This window comes from Desmodus rotundus, chromosome 1 (assembly GCF_022682495.2).
Source record: "Desmodus rotundus isolate HL8 chromosome 1, HLdesRot8A.1, whole genome shotgun sequence".
NCBI classification, from domain to species: domain Eukaryota; kingdom Metazoa; phylum Chordata; class Mammalia; order Chiroptera; family Phyllostomidae; genus Desmodus; species Desmodus rotundus.
The window spans coordinates 51,416,047-51,435,961 of NC_071387.1; the positions used below are offsets into that span (position 1 = coordinate 51,416,047).

General features: G+C 46.7%; 1 protein-coding gene and 1 long non-coding RNA gene across 8 annotated transcripts in view; one reads left to right on the forward strand and one right to left on the reverse strand.

The window, feature by feature from the left end:
• The window catches only part of LOC123479184 (uncharacterized), a 217,626-nt gene that overhangs the window by 74,959 nt on the left and 122,752 nt on the right, over positions 1-19,915 (reverse strand). For 3 of the 5 annotated variants that reach the window (XR_008426839.1, XR_008426840.1, XR_011651230.1), the window contains exon 3: positions 8,981-9,892. The exons of 1 other annotated variant lie outside the window; for it this stretch is intronic. This is a non-coding gene — a long non-coding RNA (uncharacterized lncRNA). Of the gene's footprint in view, positions 1-8,060; positions 8,597-8,980; positions 9,893-19,915 lie in introns of those variants that run through there. One more of the 5 variants, XR_006654710.2, reaches the window with a different exon arrangement.
• Positions 8,994-19,915, forward strand: part of VLDLR (very low density lipoprotein receptor) — a 31,318-nt gene continuing 20,396 nt past the window's right edge. For 2 of the 3 annotated variants that reach the window (XM_024555068.3, XM_024555072.3), the window contains exon 1: positions 8,994-9,125. In XM_024555068.3, the coding sequence (XP_024410836.1) occupies positions 9,044-9,125 (82 nt within the window). In that variant the 5' untranslated portion in view covers positions 8,994-9,043. Of the gene's footprint in view, positions 9,126-9,609; positions 9,742-19,915 lie in introns of those variants that run through there. The other variant, XM_045191074.2, reaches the window with a different exon arrangement.

Consider the following 19,915-nt stretch of genomic DNA (forward strand, 5'->3'; position numbering starts at 1 on the left):
AAAGCAATGACAGCTCGCTGCCCAACAGCCACCACATTGCTATCTAGCTGCTGCCCTGCAGTCGCCAGGCCTGTGGCTGGTCCCTCAGAAGGTACTCCACAAGTCCTGTTGGTAGATAGATTTGTAAAGACATGACATTGGTGCTATGTAACCCATCAGTGATAGGTGGACACCAGCTGGGTTCCTAACAGTCTGGCTGTGCCAAGCTTCTGACCACCCACAGTCCTTGGCTCTGTTACAGCTGAGAAATCTAGCTGGATTTGAGAAGCCAGGCCAGGAGCAGGATTCACAGAGTGAGGAAGGGGAGACGGCTCTGGAACACTGGCAGGGGATTTGTTCTTGCTTCTTCTGCAGCGGCCACAACTTCCCTGTCTCCCTAAGTCCGTTTCAACTTCACCACACAGCTCTCCCTCTATACTACTCTGGCCCAGAGCTTCAGGCTTGACCCCGAGTAAGTCCCAGAATGCCAATCACCTGGGAAGCTTCAGAATGCTCACACCCAAGCCCCATTTTCAGACATCGTCACTGAATTGGTCAGAGTTGAACTCCAGTATTGATATCCTTAAAAGCTCTCCTGGGACCTTTAATCTGCAGGCAGGGTGCAGAACCACTGCCTTCCGCTGTTCTAACCCTGGGCCCACACCTCCAGCCCTGGTGCTTGTCTTTTCTATGATGCCTGCTGAAAACAACGACACAAACAACAATGATACATGTCATTATTATTCACAACAGGAGCCAACAATTTCTGAGCATTTATTATATGTCAGGCAATGTTCTAACTCTTTTACTGGTATGAATACATTGAATTCTCACTTCTGATGATCTTTCAGGTGAAAAAAACTGAGCCATAGAGAAAGGTTTAAAAACTTGCCTAAAATTTCACAATTAGTGAGTGAGCAAGCCACGCTTTGAATCCAGGAAGAATGGCTCCAGCACCTTCTCTCTCTCTCTTTTTTTACATTTATTTTTCAATTAAAGTTGATGTTTGATATTATTTGTATTAGCTTCAGGTGTACAGCATAGTGGTTAGACAGTCATACACTTTACAAAGTGGTTCCCCTGATATTCCCAGGGCCCACCTGACACCATCCATAGTTATCACAATATTATTGACTGTATTTCCTACACTGTACTTTACGTCCCTGTGACTGTTTCGTAACTACCAATTTGTACTTCTTATCCTTTCTCCTTTCACCTTTTTTCACCCAGTCACCCTATCCCCCTTCCCTCTGGCAACCATCAGTATGTTCTCTGTGTCTATAAGTCTGTTTCAATTTTGTTTGTTCATTTATTGTGCTCTTTGGATTCCACATGTAAGTGAAATCATATGGTATTCCAACTTTTATTTCACTTAACATAATACCCTGTGGGTCCATCCATGCTGTTGCAAATGGTAAGATTTCATTCTTTTTTATGGCTGAGGAATATTTCAATGTATACATATAATCTCACAGCATTTTTTATCCACCCATCTATTGATGAACACTTGGGTTGCTTGCACATCTTGGCTATTGTAAATAACGCTGGCTTACTGTTTATGGGATAAAAGTCCAAACCACATTCAAATATCTTCTGCTTGTCTTCCCACCTTACACCACTCTACCCTCCAACAATTCTGAATTACTTGCACCTCCTTCAGCCCACCAGAGAACCCTAAAAATAGGCATGAGAATTAGGACTCTCCCCCCACCCCACTCCGATTCGGCCATTATCAGCATCGCAACTCCTCATAAATGTTTCAATGACAATTTAGAGATGCTAAGACAAAACCTCCCCAAAAAGCCACATTAAAAGGAAGCATATCCATTCAGAAACTCAGCCCTTCAAGGAGTGTGAGCAATAGCATAATACACACTTAACCCACATACATAACAAATAAGAAAACATTAGGTACATTAACCATCTATCCAGTCCCAGAAAACTCCTAAAAGTTTGAAAATGGAACTTTCATGGTTAAATGTTACATACTTAAAAACATGCTGCATTACTCATAACTGGCAAATTAAAGTGCTTTCGTCCTAAAAAGCATCTATACTTAGCTAGCCCAGTAGGGACCACAAAGCCTCCATTTCCATAGAAACTCCTGTTGTAAGAGCGTTTTAAATACTATAGCTCTACACTCCAAAACCTTCCATAAACTGCATTATGACAAATGAAAACAATCACATTTGGGGCCAAAATCATAGGAAGTAATTATTAGAGTTTCTGGAAAGTAAGGAGAAGTGGCCCAGCACTTCATTACTGCATTATAAAACAAGCCAAACAAAACTCAACACTTTGCAAAATCAAGGATAACAGTGAGTTCACAAGGCAGCCAGAATGTAGTTGGCCTACGTGGGTCTATCTCAATTTAAATGCAAACTACTCGTGGGTTGCTTCACATCTCCCCAGTCTGTGAATCTACCCACTGCCCTGATGCCTCATTCGCATCTGTCATCCACGGGACAAAACACGCTTTGTGCTTTCTTTGTTCAGAGAGAGAAGATCTTTTTCCTGGGCCATGTGAGTCCCCCTCCCATTCTCCAGATAAAAAAGCTCACACATTACAAAAATCATCTGACTTCTCATGAGTCTACACCAGGATGTCTCACCTGTAGCAGCACTGACATTTTGGACCAAATACATCTTTGCCGTGGGGCGCTGTCCTGTGCACCGTAGGATGTTCAGCAGCAGCCCCGGCCTCTACCTCCTAAATGCCAGTAATGCCTCTCCCCAAGGCATGACAACTCAAAATGCCTCCAGACATCGCCAAATGCCCACTGAGGGGCAACAATGCTCCCAGTTAAGAACCACTGGTCTAACCTTATACTCAACCCATTCTGAAGTTTCAGTCTAGCCATAACTCTTTCCCAAGTATTTGGCTATATTTTTCTTCCTGAAATTGCTCAAAAGCAGTCTGCAAAATGGTCTTTAGACATGGGATTTCAAAAAACATATCCTTATTAGATCAGAACCCTCAATAGAGGTTCACGAGTAATGAGTCCTCATTGAGCATTTGAGTCGGGGCTGATGTGGGAGGGGGGAGTTGACCTTGCCGAGATGCAGAAGAAAGCAGTTGTTTCAGACGGTCCTTGCTGACACCTGCCTTCCTCTTCTGAATACTCTCCAGGAGGGGTTAGGCACGTCATTTCCCACGGACGGCCACATGAGGAGTTTCACCCAATGATTTATAGTAAGCACACTGCATCCCTCAAGAAGGCCCCTCTGTCAGTCTGGCAGCAAGTAACAGGAAACTCAAAACAAACTGGCTTAAGCAATAAAAGGACTTTATCGGCTCAGGTAAGTGAGAAGCACCACAGAATGGCAACTTTCAGGAAGAGCTGTCCTGGGCTCAGGCTTGAGGTAATTTTGGATGTCATTTCTCTGATTCTCTCAGTTCCTCTTCCCTATGAGTCAGTCTTCAAACTGGCTTCCTTCCTGGGGGTGCAGTGGCTACAACAGTGCTGGCCTAATACCCACAGAGCACATTGCTTAGAACATGGTGCCTTTCTGATCAAGCGAAAGTCCCGAGCTTTACTGTAACTGTACCAACTTGTGCAATATGTTAAGGGCTGAAATGCCCCATCAGTGTGGCCAGGAGAAGGCCACAAGCAGACTGGTTGAGGCCCTTGAATCAATCACAGTGGCTGAAGGGGGAAGTCACACTGATGGGTTTGGAAGAGTGTTTCTCAAAGTGTCTTCCTGACCAATGGCATCAGCATCACCTGGGACCTTGTTAGAGCTATAAATTCTTGGGCCCTACTCCAGACCTGGAGAATCAGAAACGCTTGGGGTGGCGTCCAACAATCTGTGTTTTTACAAGCCCTGCAGGTGATTCTATGAAAGCTAAAGTTTGGTACCCACCGGCTTAGGGCATCACCCATGAACTCTAAAGTGAGGTAAATCCCACCCATTTCACTGGGCGGTCACACCATTAGCATGTGACGCGATGGAGACCTGGAAAGTTACCATCAGCTACTTCAGAAGGGGGCAGTGCGCTGTGGTGAGGCCATGGTACAGGGAACATGGTAATCAGTGCTTCAAACTAGCAACGTGGTTTGAAGATTCTTTCTGCTGCCCATATTTATTAGTTTATAGAGTTACAAAAAAAAAGAAATGCCCAACAGTAACCTTGGCTTTTTCTATGGAGAAATTGGACAAATCAATATATACACATTTGAGAGAAGAGAAGCTGCTCGGCAGTTGAAACCGTATTCCAGAAGACTTCTCTGAGAAAGTTTCTTAAGCATGGCTAACCCTAAGGATGCCCTGCAGTGAGGCTGCACACGCGGCGTCCGGGGCACTGCCCTAGTGCTCTTGAATAAGGACACCTGAGGGAGGCCTGGGGATCTGCGCTTTTGGCAGACATTACCAGAGACTCTTACGGATTGTGTGTGTTTGGAAAACACTATGCTAAGAAATATATCCAGAGGACTGGGGAGGAAAACTCATGAAGGAGTCACGTGACCATTGCTGACTGCAAGTAATAGCTTCTTCCCCTCCTCTCTTTATGTCTTCCTGCACCACCAGAGTCCCCAACTGTCCCACCAGAGTCCCCAACTGTCCTTCTCTGGTCTTATTCTGCTCTGCTTCCCAAATACGTCACCCTTCATACCACTGACAGAGGGAGCTTGATGAAACGCACTGGAGGTCTGGCCTCTGGTCAAAAGCCATCACGACAGTGGGCTCCTCCAGGGGCGAAGGCTGGGCGATGAGTATGCGGGGAAGCACCTGGCGGAGGTGTATTAATGTGAACATCCTATGTCTAGGGCTCTGTTAGTGGTCTCATGGGTAGTTTTTAATTTATAAAAGTAGATTAACAAATAGGTAAATAAATAACTGAGCCATAGTGGCCCAATTATAACAATGTCAACTGTGACTTGTGGACAAAATTAAGTACATTTTTAAATGGAAAGAAATAAAATATGTTAATAGATCTGGGTATTGAAAGTATGCTTTTTGAAAATCATTTTATTTTTCTCTGTATTTTATAATTACTCCATAATAAATTACATAACTTACTATATTTTTTAAAAATTAAAAAAAATTATCACAAGTGCTGAGCATGGCCTACAGGATGAAGTCCAAAGTGTTAGCAGGACATACAAACCTCCACACCATCCAGTGCCCGCCTGCCTTCTTCTGCCTTACTTCCCGCCACTCTGCACTTGACCCCGCCCCGAACCATCCTGAACCCCTTACATTTCCTTGAATACTCGATGCTCTTTTACCTTTCTTTCTTCTGTTCACCACGGCCTTCCTTCTCCCTTCATCCTGTGTATCAGTCAGGTTAATGCTCGGTCATGCTAAGGTAACAAAAGCTCAGCAGATAAGACAAACACAGTTTTATTTCTCACTCACTCTGTGTTAGTGGTCAGCAAGTTTTTTCTCTAGAGACCAAGATATGTTAGGCCTTGAGACCAACATACTGTTTCTGTTGCATAGTCTTCTCTCTCTCTTTCTCTCTCTCTCACTCTCATACAACTCTTTTAAAAATATAAAAATTATTCTTATTGATAAACCACACAAAACAGGCCACTAGACATTTGCTGACCTCTATTCTACGTGACCATTACCAGAGACAGGCAGACAGCAGAAAACTATTTTAGTCATTCACACATTGGGCTGATAGAGCAGCCACCCCCATTGCACATTTCTTGGCATCATCTGGGCATATCCAACCCGCGGCCCATTGGCCACATGCGGTCCAAGATGGCTACGAATGTGGCCCAACACAAAATTGTAAATTTACTTAAAACCTTTTTTTTTCTCATCAGTTTTCATTAGCATTTGTGTATTTAATGTGTGGACCAAGACAACTCTTCTTCTTCTGGTGTGGCCCAGAGACACCAAAAGGTTGGCCACCCCTGAGAGAGGGTCTCATGCAAGTAATTAAATGCTCCAGTCTGCAAGTGGCATCCTATAACTTCTGTTCATAAATAATTGGCCAAAATTCTTCTTTCAGTCCCACCCAACCATGAGGATGCCAGGAAGTGCAACCCTACCACGCGTCCAGCAGAACGGGGAATTGGAATTGCTTGGTAAAAATGACCACTGTATTCAGCTTGAAGACAACTGCTCCAGAAAGCCTTTTCTGATGCCCTCGCCCCCAGCCAGATTAGCTGCTTTTTCCCCGTGCTCTTACAGCACTACCACCATCCCTGGTGCTGTGCAGAGGGTACTGTAATTGCTACTGCTCTGCCTCCCCGACCAGATCCTGGGTGAAATTCCAGGGACAAGCATCCCTTCCTGCTACCCAGGGATGCTTACTGAGTGTTCCTCCAACAGATAAATGACTGTGGTGGATTGTGGGGAGAATGGCATTGCTTGTGCATTGACCTGGAGGCCTCTGAGCCCAGCAGTGTCAAACCTCTCTAAGCCCAGTTTGTTCAACCCCACCAGTTTCTGCTCATGACAAATGTATCTTTTCGGTCATTCAGTTACTTTCTGTTTAAATCAAACGTATCCCTCTTTGTAAACCCACTCTTCTAAAAACCAGTGCTTTACAGAGAGATGGTCCTTGAGGTCACAGAGCACTTTGATAGTATGGGGACTTGTTTTGTTTTCACTTTATAGGTCAAAGGCAGGCAGAGAGAGGCACAGTGATTTTCCCAAGTTACACAGCCAATCAGAGTCAGAGCCAAAAGTTACGCCTTCTTTTGATTCAACAAAAAAGCCACAGGATTTGACATAGAGCTGCAGCTGAATTAACCAACAGTTGATTTATACCCCTGGGAGAGATAGAAAGCATAATACATGTTTGTAAAGATAAGCCTTATTATACCATATCATCGTTTAACTTGCAATGTACACTTGTCTCTGAGTAAAATATTAAAAACAAGCCACGTGACTGTTTATCGATGTTGTATTTGTTCATATCAAGGCTACTCGTCCCCTCCACCACCTTTCCTCTTCTGTATAGTGACCCAGCTCATTCTCAGATGGTCTTTCAGAACCCCAAGAATATTGAAGACACCATTCCCCTACAGTTTTACCATCACACCTTAATGCCTAGTAAGTGAACAGCACCTGCATGCATCTCCACTACTAAATGGCCTAAAACAAATTTTAAATCAGTTTTGCATGCAACATGTGTGTGGCTGCTGTGGGTCTGTATCAAACATGTAAGCACAGGGTGGGCAAAACAGCATTCAAAATGAGATGCTGTGCAAGACTCCACTAATACATATAGCTACGCCCTTTCGTGTTTATCTGTCACAATCTGGATAGCCTCTGGTCTCACAGAAGTGTCTCCTGGAATTTTCCTCTCCTTTTATCTCCTGGATACAGTAAGTTCCTAATAAACATCCCACTTAACTACTAGCCTTGACAAATACCAAAGAGAACCAGGACAAGGAGAACGCAGCTAAGGGTGCCCACCACTTCCATGTCACCAACAGAAGAGCACCAGAGCACAGTCCTACTGGAATGGGCACAGGCTGGGCATTTGCGATAAAAACAACTTTTAAAATCATATAAATCCTTTCTTTAAGAAGGGGAAATAGCTCAGTGTGCCCACCATGTCGTCTTAGATGCTTAGCAGACCACAGTAGGGGAAAGTGTGTAAGAAAACTGAAGTACACAAAAAGCAAATTATGGGCTGGCCGTCCAGCCAGGCACAAGAGTCAATCCTTTATAGAAGTCATGCCTTTGCTCTCTTTTTGCCCCTTGGGCCATGTAATTAAATATTACAAACTATATCAAGAAGAATAAACCTCCGGGTTTCCCCTCCCCCAAACAAGAAAAGGTTAAGCTTTTAATTACAGGCCCTCAAACTATCATTTTGTGCAATTAGCAATTAACTCTAATCGTTGAGGAGAGAAGGCAGAGCTGCACTAGCAATTTCCCTCCTCCTCATCCCAGACTGAGTTATTTTAGTCCTGTTCTGTTACAGAGGACAAGGCACAACGCGCGCTCTCACACACACTTAAAGACACATTTAATGTTTAGCAAAAATGGCATCTCAGCGTGCAATTAAGACAGGCATTCCGAACCCCACATCAGTGCAGCCCAAATGTCGGACCCCCTTCTCTTCACCACCATCTCGTGGAAAGAGGAGGCCAGAGGAAGATGCTACCTACCAGCCTCACAGTACCAGCCTCTCTTTGGGGCGCAGGAGAGGGTGGTAGAGAGATGCTTGTTGCCCCTGGAAGCTGCAAGTCCCCTCCCGGGGCTGCAAGCTCTGTTAGTGGGAAGGCGGTGGCAATAGTAGCAATAGTTGCATCAGCGCTAACTGCTGCTGTCGCCGCTGCTGCATTTACTGTCGGCGGCTGCCGGGAGGGTACAGTAAGGACTGTAGGGAGCGCACAGCTCCTGCGGCGGCAGGTTCCCTGGATCAGGAAATTAGGGCAGGCACCGAGGATTGGAGGCGAGGGCTGCGCGTGAGCCAACCAGCGGCCGCCCCGGGCCCCCGTGAGCACCCGGCAGACGCTCGGAGCGGCCGGGCCCCAGGAGCACTCCGGGTGGCAGCAGCAGCGCCACGGCCACTCACGCCCTCACACTCACACTCGCATACACACTCACAGCCCCGTCGCAGGCACCTGGCTGTCCCGAGCTTGTAAGAGGGGTGCGTCCATGACACAGGGGGCTGAAGCCGCTGCTCCCCTTGCCCAGCCGCCCGCTGACCACTCCCCCTCCTGACCCCTCCTCGCTGCTCACTCGCTCTTCCAGCCTCTGCCAGGGTCGGTGCTTCCTGCTGGCCCCTATCTCTTCTTCTTCTCGGTTCTCGACTCCCCACCCCCCCTCTCTCCCTGCCCTCCTCTACTGTACCTCCCCTCTTTTGCCCTCCCCTCTTCTGCAGCGGCTGCATTATTTTCTGTCCACAGGCTCGGCTTGCACTGCTGCTGCAGCCCAGGGAGGAGGGTGGGTGGGTAGGTGAGTGGGCTGGCAGGTGGGGTGGAGATTGTGCAAGTTGTAGGAGAGGGGGTGTCCTCTACTTCCCCGCTCCCTTTCCCCCTTTTCCTTCTCCTCCTCCTCCCCCCTCCGCTCCCCCTGCCCCCACCTCCTTCCTCCTTTCCGAAAGGCTGGTAACTTGTTGTGCGGCGGCACCATCCAGCCGGGCACCATGGGCACGTCCGCGCGCTGGGCGCTCTGGCTGCTGCTCGCGCTGTGTTGGCCGCGGGGGGAGAGCGACGCCACCGGAGCAGGTGAGTGAGGACGCGCCCCTCCGCGGGCTGCCCAGACCCAGCCGGGGCGCCTGGGATCCCCAAGGCACGGTCTCCTTTTGCCCACCCCCTCCTAGGAGGCGCCTCTCCGCTCTCCTCGCCTTCTTTCCCTCCCCACCCTGGTGGCGCCTCTGAGCTGTCAGCGTCGGGTCTACAGGGAGCCGGGCTTGGGGGACAGTAGGGCTTGGGGTGTCCTAAAACCTTGCCTGAACTAGTCTTCATTCCCTTACACTCCCTCCGCCGGAGCCACAGCGTTGCCTCATTTTTCACCCCGCGTGACAGAGGCTGGGGAATGTGGGCTTCTGAGCCATTGAACAATGGTTCTGTCTCCCCTGCCAGGCGGAGTGTTAGAAAGGAGGCAGAGGGCCGGGCGGAGGCGTGCGCGGCAGCCCAGGGCGCGCTCCTCGGACTTCAGGGAGGGTGGTGACAGGCCGTGGGTGAGGCTGGGCGTCTTCGGGGACGCTGGCCCGGATGCCGGGCGCTGGGTGCTGTGAGCCGCCCGCCCCCCTGCAGCGGCGGTGAGCAGGGGTGTGAGGGAGTGCTCGTTCCGGGGGCTGCAGCTGGTGGTCGCCGCGGAGCTGCGGGAAGTGCGCTGCCTGTGAGTCCCTCGGCGCTGCCGGGCTGTGTCTCTGGAGTTCGGGTTAGAGGACGAGTGAGGCTTGAAATAGGACTCCTCTCTGGGTGTTTCTCCTGTCTCCCCTTTGCACCTCTCCCGCAGCATTTGTAAACCTCGTGCGTCTTCCCTACAGCTGAACGGGGGAGGGGAGGGGAACAAAGACTTAATCAGGTTAGTTTGCCGATCCTCGTTCTGGTGAGGTTTCCTCGAGAGGAATTGAGCCCTGATCTAGTGATTGTAATAGCCTTTATTTTAAACAATAGATCAAAGGGAGTTGAGAGCTTGTGTGTGGCGGGAGGGTGCTGGTGACTACTTTCGAGTCCCCGGGGTCTGCCGCACTGGGCCTGGGAGCCCCCGCCCTCAGCCACTCTCCCACTTGGGGCCGCACAACTTTCCTGGGCAAGACACAGGAAGCCCCTCCAAGAGGATTCGATCAGAATCCTGGCAGGTTCCTGAAGTGATCTGGACAGGACGCCAACGGCTTGCTCGCCAGCTCCAGGGGAGTTAGGACAGCCAGCGGCCCCTGTCCTAAGTACCCACTCCAGAGTCCCTAGCCCCTGGCTGCCTGGTGGGTTAGGAGGCCCGCCTGCGTGCAGTCACGTGTCTCTTGAAGTGGGAGCGAACTTTAAAGTCTGTGGTCAAGCAGCCTCTCCGGCAATACTCGGTGGTTTTAAGTCTCTGCGAATGCCCCCTGCCCTTTGGCTCTGTTTGTGAAGCTGGGACGGACTTGTCTGCCCTCTGCGATTGGCTGGCCGGCGGGTCACGTTTAGGTTGGTCACATGGCTCCACAGTAGCCTGAGAAGTGTTATCTTCAAGGGAATGTAAAAGACCCAACAGGCTGGGACCGACTGTTCTCTCACGTGCTTTCCCCTGCCGGAGTGGCCAGAGTGTCCTGAAGAGGGCCTCTGACGTGGAGCGCACCCGAGAGCCTGGAGAAGCCCCAGGGCCAAGTTTTCAGACTCCAACGTGAACCATTAATGGACGAGCAGTACTAACTTACCAAACGGTTCTTTCAGAATAGGGCCATGGCTTGCATTATGCTTTTCACACCATTTCGGAAGACTAAACTATACTAGCTCGTACTCATGACTGTCAGGGCAGGTAGGAGAAAATATTCACTTTTACTGCAGTTCTCTTTGCTGCATGTAATTCTTTTAATTTAACACATAGCTTTACATTGGAGGTTAACTTCATCCTATAGAATGCCAGGAATGCACCTGAACTGTTGAAAATAGTTGAAGTCATATGTTCACCCTGCATTAGGTAGGTGAGGATCCTTTCGCTCCCCTAAGTCACAAAATATGTAGCATGCCAGGAACAGTGGAAACAGAAGCCCCTGCAAGATTTAAATTAAATTCTTCAAAGGAAAGGAGGCACATCCCCCTGAACTGGAGGGAACATGGGGTCTGCTGAGGCAGGCATCCTCCCAAGGCAACCCAGACTGGCTCCTGTCTGAAGCTGAAAGGCCCAGGGCGTGTAGGCTGACTTTCTGGCCCTGTTCTTCTACACTCACGGTGCTATTCTGAAATACTCTAGAATAGAGCAGTTGTGCTCTAAGACCCTGGCAAGGAACTTAAAGCAAGCTAACAATAGAAGTTAAAATTCAGTAGTGTAGTGCATCTGATTACAAAATCCCTGGAGTTCGACGGCATTTTCCTCCAGCCTAGGCAGTCAAGATTAGGACCTGGATTGCCACGTATTTGTTAGGCCAAAGCCTAGAAGGACAAAGGTTTTGTGAGAGCTGCTCAGTTATGACTAACAACCAGCAAAAGTGTACAGGGCGCTTTGCTTATTGTGGGGGGTGGGCTGGTGAAATGGCAGTACTAACACACCTGGAGGGCTAGGAGACTGGAGGGCAAGAGGGAAATAAACCTGGCTCATCTTGCAGTACCAAGGGAAGGTGTGGCAATGGTTGTAATTCTCATCTAGGCCAAAGAATAAGCATGTGAGCAGGGCTCTTTTTAAGGAGGGTTACCAGGCAAGCCCTTACTGGTAATGACAGCTTTTTAAAGCCTGGAGCAGCTTTGTTCCTCAAATCACCCTGTGGGCCACTTCATGTGACATTTAGCTATGCACCTGTCCTGTGTCATTTTGATTCTTTGTTTTATTGTTTGAACCCCCAGACACCTAAATCGCATGCAATGGCCAAGTTCAGTAGAGCTGCCAAATGTTAGGATGTAGTATAATAAAACTGCATATTTTAATTATGGCAGCCTCCATGCGCAAAAGAAGGGAAGGCCTGTTTGAAGGGTTTCTGCTTTTTATAAAATTGGATAACCAGAAACTCAGTGTCACCTGAGTAGTTTTTATAATTCTAGAAAAGAGGAAAAGCAGTCACAAGCCCTTCTGTTTCAGGAGGAATATCAAATTGATAAGACGTAACAAGAACTCCTAGAGTAGAGCGTGGCCTTAAGATCAAGGGAACACACAGCTCCCAGCCATATGGCTTCGGGTTTTGATCCAAAGAGCAGAAGACTCAGAGCACAGTGTAGAGATAACACATTAAATATCCAGGCCATTTTCTGTTCTCACAGAATGTGACTAAGGCTGTCCTTTTCAATAGAGGGAATGGTGATCAAGTGTAGGCAGTCCCCTATATGACTTTTGAGTCTCAATTAAACTTACTTTGGATGCTGGCCTTTCTTTGGAAAGCCACCTTCACATACTCGCCTATAAGAAATTATATGCCTTAGAGGGCTACGATAAGGCTTGTGATGGTGCTTATGATAAACATACCTGCCTTAGGAGAGAGACAGGGGTAGGCTAATACAGCTCCTCTCCAGATGGTTAGTGGATAGCCTCAAAGTTGCTTAGGATGTTCCCTTCTACTTGAAGTCAGTCTCATGACAGTACCTAAGCCACAGCATGGGGACTACATTCAAGGCAAAAAGTCCAAGAATACCTTCTGCAGAGGTGATGGATTAGATGTACCTGTTGAGCAGAAGTAAGTGGTCCAGGAACAATTTCTTTGCCCAGCTAAGTGTTTTTAACTAGGAAATCAGAGGATAGCTCTAAGAGGACTTCAGGGCAGACTATGACTGAGCTCTAGGAGAATCTGATTTTGTAAGTAAAAGTCATCTCAATTTCACTCTGTGCATTTTCCAGTTTGAGTCAGAACCTCTTTGCTAAGCTCTTCTGTTGGCTTGCAATAAAAATTCTAGACGTCACCAATACCACCTATTAGACCTGCTAGATGCATTGAAGTAGCTAAATAAGATGGCAGGTGATACCTTAAAGTAAGCACACTCTTCCCTTCACGAGAAGTTTCCTAGGAAAGCTTGGGTCTGATGGCGATTTTTGGCTCTAAATTAAGCAAAAGAATGCCTGCTAGGGGTTGGGAGAGTTGGTACAGGTTCTACTTTAAAAAATGGTTTCATGTCTGCTTAGGAATCCTTTGCTGGTTTTTATCTCACAGATGATGCTACACGGATGGGTGGAGAGGAGGGTGGAGAGGTATTCATGGCCTTGTATATAAGAGATAGCTTTGCAGCCAGAAACTATAAGATGGGACCACTGGATAGAATGGTTAATCTTGTCACCAACTTGGGTCATCTGGGTTGGTGCTGCTGGCTAGTAACCTTTCTGTCTCTAGAGGCGATGTGGGCAGTGGGGGATGGAGTGGGGCTTGCAAGCTGCTAGAAAGGGTAGTGACAAAACCTTGTCAAAAGACGACTTTTGCAAGTTCCTTCATGTGTTCTAACTTATTATGCCCCTTAAATACAACATTTGAAAGTAACTCTATGTTTTATAACTTAGCACTTCCCCCAAATACTATGAGTAAATAGGATTTCTGTTTTACAAATTGCCTCTAATCTTCAGTTGTCCTAAGAAGCCTTCCCAAGATCTGAGTCATTAATGAACCGATCTGCAGGATCACTAAGTAGGTGACTGACTGGTGCTGACCTACTTTGTACATCTGCTGAACCCACTTCACCTCTATCTACTGAGCACCCACCATATGGCATATGGCACAGGCATGGGGACACTGGGACCAGGTGGTTGGTCCCTTCGTTCCTGGCATTTACTCTAGTGATGAAGTCAACCCAGGAAATTAGTGATCCAAAGACAGCCTGGAAGAGAAGCTCTGGATAGAAATGAGCAGATCCAGTGCTTCAGATTCAATCACAGAAGAGGCCGACAGCAGCTGAGGATTGCTGGAGTTCCCACGTGCTAGCTGGTTACAGCTTATGAAGTCCTTCCCCCCTCCCCCCAAATCACCAAGATCTCAGACTCTAATGTGACAAAGCCAGAAACTCTTCCATCTCTGTGGATGATCTCACAAAGATGATTTGATGCAAGCACAATGGATCACTGCCAGCATTACCAACGAGCACTCAGACGTGTCCGAAGTAAAATCCGGCTTCCCTGCTTTAAATTTCTGACTTCTCCAAGTCAGCTGCTGCTAACTTTTCCTGTATGTCAGCCTCTCTCCTTGCATGGAAATGGGGCTGACATACCCACATTGACACACTCATTCTGACAGATAAGCATGGAAAAACACACTTTTAAATGATAAAGTGTCCAGAGATGAGGGAAAGTACCCTCATAGGCACAGGGAACCTTCATAACCTAGATTCTATCAAAGAACTCTAGCTAGTGAAACAACTGGTCACACCTGGGTTCAAGTTCAGAAGAGCTAGGAAGAATGCTTGAGAAGAGTCTATAGACTAGCCTTATTAGTGAACTAACAATTCAACCAGTGCATCCATGAATGCTCACTAAGGCCAAAAGAAGCTTTAGATGTCAAAAGCCAGGTCCCAAATTGAAAAGATAAATGCCAGACCCCATGCTAGGGGATCTCCATTTGTAGAGAGGGGAACAGGTAGGCAAGGGCTCATCAGTTCGTGACGGCTGTATGACAGGCACAGGAAACGATGGAAAACAGCCAGACCGCACCTAACTGGTAAAGAAGGAATCCGGGGCCTCGTTCGAGGGGTGATTTCTGAGTCCACTCCTGGTAGATAAGGAACGGGGGTAACATGAACAAATCAAGACAAAGCAACAGTGAGGGCCCAGGCCTGGGGAAGTGAGTGGGGCCTCTTGTGTAGCCTGAGCAGATAGCAGGTGGCAACAGGGAGAAGTTAGGAGGAATCAGTAGTGAACTAGATTCAATTCTAGAGCCAGTGGGAAGCCTGGACGTGATACCACCCTTGGCACTTCAGGCCATTCTAGGTTGCTTGAGTCACCATCTTGATTTGGATGCAGGATGTGTCAGCCTTTGGGCGACAGACAGGAGACAAACTTAGATCAAGTGAGAGAGGAGGGCTTGGACAGCCCAGAGCTTGATGGCACAATGTCAGGGGACAAGAATCTGGACTCATTTTTGGACTGCTAATTTAGAGTAAGTGATGGGGCTGATCAGTGATGGGACACGTGAGAGGGAAGACAGATTTTAGAAGAACCTCTTCACAGTGCATGCTGGTTAAGGCATCTGGATAAAGGTGTCCTACCTAACGGGCACAAACGCCTTATGTCAGGTTGTCACCCTAATGTACATTGTAAGACTGGCTGGTATCACGGGTACCCATCCAGGGATGGGCATGAGGGCTTACGGGGTTGAGTACTGTATATCCCAACCTTGAACATGACGTAGTCACCTCCACAGTAGGTAGAATCTTAGCCTCCTACCCTTCCTGCAGTGGTTTCAATGTGTGGTCAGGGACCAGCAGTGACAGCATCACCTGGGAATTTATTACAAATGCAAGCGTGGACCCCACCCTAGACCCACTGGATCAGAGTCTCTGGGGGAAGGGGCCTGGCATTGCATTTTATAAGTCCTCCAGGGGATTCTGCTCGAATGAGAGCTTGAGAACTACCCACAGAAGATCGAATAACTTCAAGAATATCAGGAGAGCCTTTGCTCTGACTTGACCAATATGCCCTAGATAAGAGCACCAAGCACTGCAGTCCTTCTAGGAAAAGACCCACTGAGAATACTCTAGCAGCATTTAAAAAAAATTAAAATAGGGACGGGAGAAAGGGCTCTATCTCAATAATAAAGTTGTGTTGGGACTGCGTCATTATGAAAAGTAAAAAACTACCTAATTCTGGATTGATTTAAGTTGACTCTACTGCCCATATTATAAATCAACACAATTTCTAGAAGGACATAGTCCTAAGTCAGGTGCTCTAGTTTGTTTGCAAGCTTAGTAAACACAGTATTTGGAGCCTGACTGCTCAGGTTAAATTCTAGTTCTTCCCAGAGTGATCTTGGGCAAATACTTTACTTCCCTTTTCCGAACAGGTTTCCTGATATATAAAAGGGTAATAGTAGCATTGACCGTGTAGGAATGAGAAGTAAATGAATTAAGAGACTGAAGTCTTGATGCAGTGTTTGGCTAACAAATAAATGAAGTTCTTTGTGTGTGATTCTTAAGATCATCTCAATTCAATGTAAATGGAAAAACTATGACAATTGAATTGTAAGATTCACTTATTTCAGTGAATCAGAAGGAGTAACCTAAGTATTAAACAGTTTTTAGTTGGCCCCCACCTGTGCTTCAGAGACTGACTTTAAGGCCCTGTTGCTTAGTTCCTCTCACTAACTTTCCCTGTGGGAAACTTTGCTGACTAGGGTATCTGCTTGCCTAAAAGCAAGTTTTCACCTATGAATAGAAAGATTGGCATTAAAGTGCCAAGCAGAAGTGAGTCCTACTAAAAATAAATGCCCTTGGCAGTCCCAGAAGTGCCAAAACAAGTGGACTAGAGCAATTGCAGTAGCTGATAATACCCACATGCCCAAGCCATGAGGAGGGGTGTGAGAGATTTGAAGCCTTGGCCTTGCCAGTCCCAGCAGTGTGGCGGCATGAGCCCCTCTGGGTAGCCTGAAGTTCATGTCTGAGCCTGATACCCAGAAACATCTCCATATTCTAGGCATTCCTATTGGACACTCCTGCAAAGGTGCCACTCGGAGCCCTACAGGGAAATTGGTAGTCCACGGTGAAGGCTTAGTATTTGTTGTAAGGTCTATGCAGTTTTTACTAAAGCTTACATATTGTTCTTCTGTGTAACCCTTGCAGGGACAATTAGACAATGGCAGGCTGACTTCTGTTGGCATTAAAAACCCTGAGTTTCTTGGAGCCAGCGACCTGCCAACATGTCTGGGTAGCAATGTTCACTATTTAGGTAAGCAAGGCTCCTGGGATATGGGTGCCTTGAAGTCAGTTTGCATAGTCTGATTCCATCTGTGACAGTATAAGTGAGTAATCCTCAACATTTCTGGGACTCCATTCATTACAAATTTAAATAGCCACATGTGTGACTAGGCATAAGTGATGTACCACCCCCTGACCCAAAGGGGTTGGGGTATTCATTCTGTATGTTAGAGCTAGCAGGAAACTGAGATCCAGTCTAACAGTCTGATTTCTTAAAGCAATAGAACCCTCTTGAAATTCTTACACAGAACTCCAAGTCAGAAGAAAGCCTTCCTGCTTCAAACAGGGGCAGAACACCCAGGTTCCCACCGCCATGCCTTTCCTTCCACTTCAACCACCCGTTGCCCTGAGGCATTCCTGTGAACCCCTATGAGACCCACTAAAACTCACAGGTGCTCCAACTTTGCAACTGTCAGGGCAGGATAGACTCTGGACTGTACAGAGGGGAGCAGAAGGAGGTTTACAGTTGTTTATGTGAACAATAATATAATAATAAATAATAAGACAAGTATAAACTGTGTTTCATGTACTCACAACTGTAAACCTACTATTATTTTCTGAGGCATCATTGGCTTTAGCTGAGCCTCGGAGTGAAAAAACCTCAGTTATAGATGATGTCAAGCTCAACACTGAACTTGAGACTTAACTGTCATGGATGGAAATGTACTACAGTCCCACTAGCCAGTAATCCCTGAAGCTTTGGAAACCAAAAGCTTCTTAACTTGTGCGATGCTTTCAGTTCTCCTCCAGCCCGCGCAGCGGAGTTGAACACCAGAGGTGTGAGGGTGGAATCTCTTCGAAACTTGGACAGAAAACCCACACAGCGTTGTGGTCGGGTGGCCAAGGTCGGCGTTGGACTCCGTGTCTGAGCTCCGCCACTCTGCACGCTGCAGGCAGTTAGCAGGACCAGGGAACATCTTCTGCCCGGTGACAGTCCCTGGAAACAAAGTACTTAGGGAACGAAGAAACAAGGCCTTAAGCTTAATCTCTTTCCTCGCCTCAGTCTATAAAGGGTCCTTTATTAAGCCCTCTAGCCTTGCCCACCCACACCCCATCTTGCTCTGTGTTTGAACAAGCAGGGGTACGTTTAGGAGCATTCTCTGCTTCTAACACCATGTCCCTCCTTCTTAGTCTAGCGCTGTGCGAGTCACAGTAAAACACGGCTTCATGACAGTCAGGCAGACGCCAGGGTGAAGTGGAAGCATCTCAGCTAAGAAAAGGTAGAGCTTAAACTCCTTTTCATCTTAGGCTATTGGAATAAACACCAAGAAAAGGCTTATTATGTCTGCCCTGAGCCTGCTCAAGATCGACACTTGAAGCAGCATTGCTGGGATTTTAATATCATTTGTTACTGTTGATGACTTGTATGTTATGACTACATTCAGAGACGCTGCTTAAGGGGACAGTGGACTAAACATCAGGGTATTATATATAATTATATAATAAGGGTATTATATATAATCAGGGTATTATATATAATTATATATATATATAATAATTATATATATTATATATATAATATAATAATTTATATATTATATAAATTATATAATACCTTAGGGTATTATATATGTATTTAATCCCAGGGCAGTTTGAGTGTCTATAACTTAGGCAGCTTCCAGGATTCTCATTTTTAAGGAGATTTCCCAGGTACCTAACCCTGAAGTGGAAAATCATCATTTGACCCCTGTCCAAGTCTGATTGTATGGTTACATTTTGACAGTGTGGATATCAGCCTCAATGTTTGTGTCTCATTTTGACTGAACAAGCTTTGGTAAATGAAACCTTTAAAAAAAATTCAGACCTTCCAGTCTGCATAGTGTCCTGTCACCTGACTGTTCTTTACAAGTATCAGGATATATTTATATCTGTGTACTCTGACTATAGATTGTTCTTTTTCTATTTTTCAAATAAAGTAGAAAAAGTACTCAAGTAGATTCTTATCACTCAGTGCAGTAGTGATACAGAACTACAGCCAACGGCCTCTGGGACAGGTACCCCAGCACTCAGCATACTGAGACTATGTAGGGCACAGGGGGCAAACACAAGGCCCGCGGGCTGCATCCGGCCCTCCACCTTGTTTTATTCCTCGCGGCACCTTGTTTCTACCCAGCGGCAGCACCGAGCTCTCACTCAACTGTTAAGGAGTAGTTACATTTAAACAGTCCTAGAATTACATTACAACCACGCGGCTGGCGTGGCCCCTGGAGAAAATGAATTTGACACCCCTGAACTAGACTCAAGTGGGTGGCGGCCCGGTACTTCGTGTTTGGTTTAGCAGTATAAAAACTAGCGGGTGATGCTCCCTGACAGCCACATCTGCCTTTTCCTGTCTTCCCTTCTAAATCCCTAGTAGCTTATCCCAATTAAATATCTGTGGGATGAATGAATAGTATGAAATGTATGTAAGAAATGCAGTCAAACCGTACTGCTTTGTACCTGGGTCCTAGCTTAACTAGACTCTTGGGAGCAGAGTGATACATACAGGTTTTATAAAGGTTTTAAACGAATACATTTAGTACCTAAGAAGGTAACCACACCCCTATGGTAAACTTGACTTAGACCCAATTTTAATCTCCCCAGGAATTTGCCACAAAGCATAGAATCCTCCCAGACAGAAGAGAGTAGCTGAGAGTAGAGAGGCCAACTAGAGTATTGTGTACATAACACAAGAGTTCAAGTCTGTGCTTGTCACTGTAGCATCTGTTCCCCTGCCAGCATGTCACAGCTGCAGATGCTGAAAGGTGGCAGGAAATCGGAAGGCTCTCTGCTTGGAAGGTCTCCCTCCCTAAGTGATCTGCAGGAACTATATGGCTCCTCTGGGCTTCTCGAATATTTGCAGTATATTTGCATTAAGCAATCAGATCTTGGCCTTTTATCTCAGAGATCATATTCTCCAGAAGGAAGGACCTTGTAATGATAGGAAACACCTGCATGTTAGCTGTCCGTGCCAGGCGAATCAACAACAACTAAGTGCCCTACTTACAAGAATTCGTTCATAT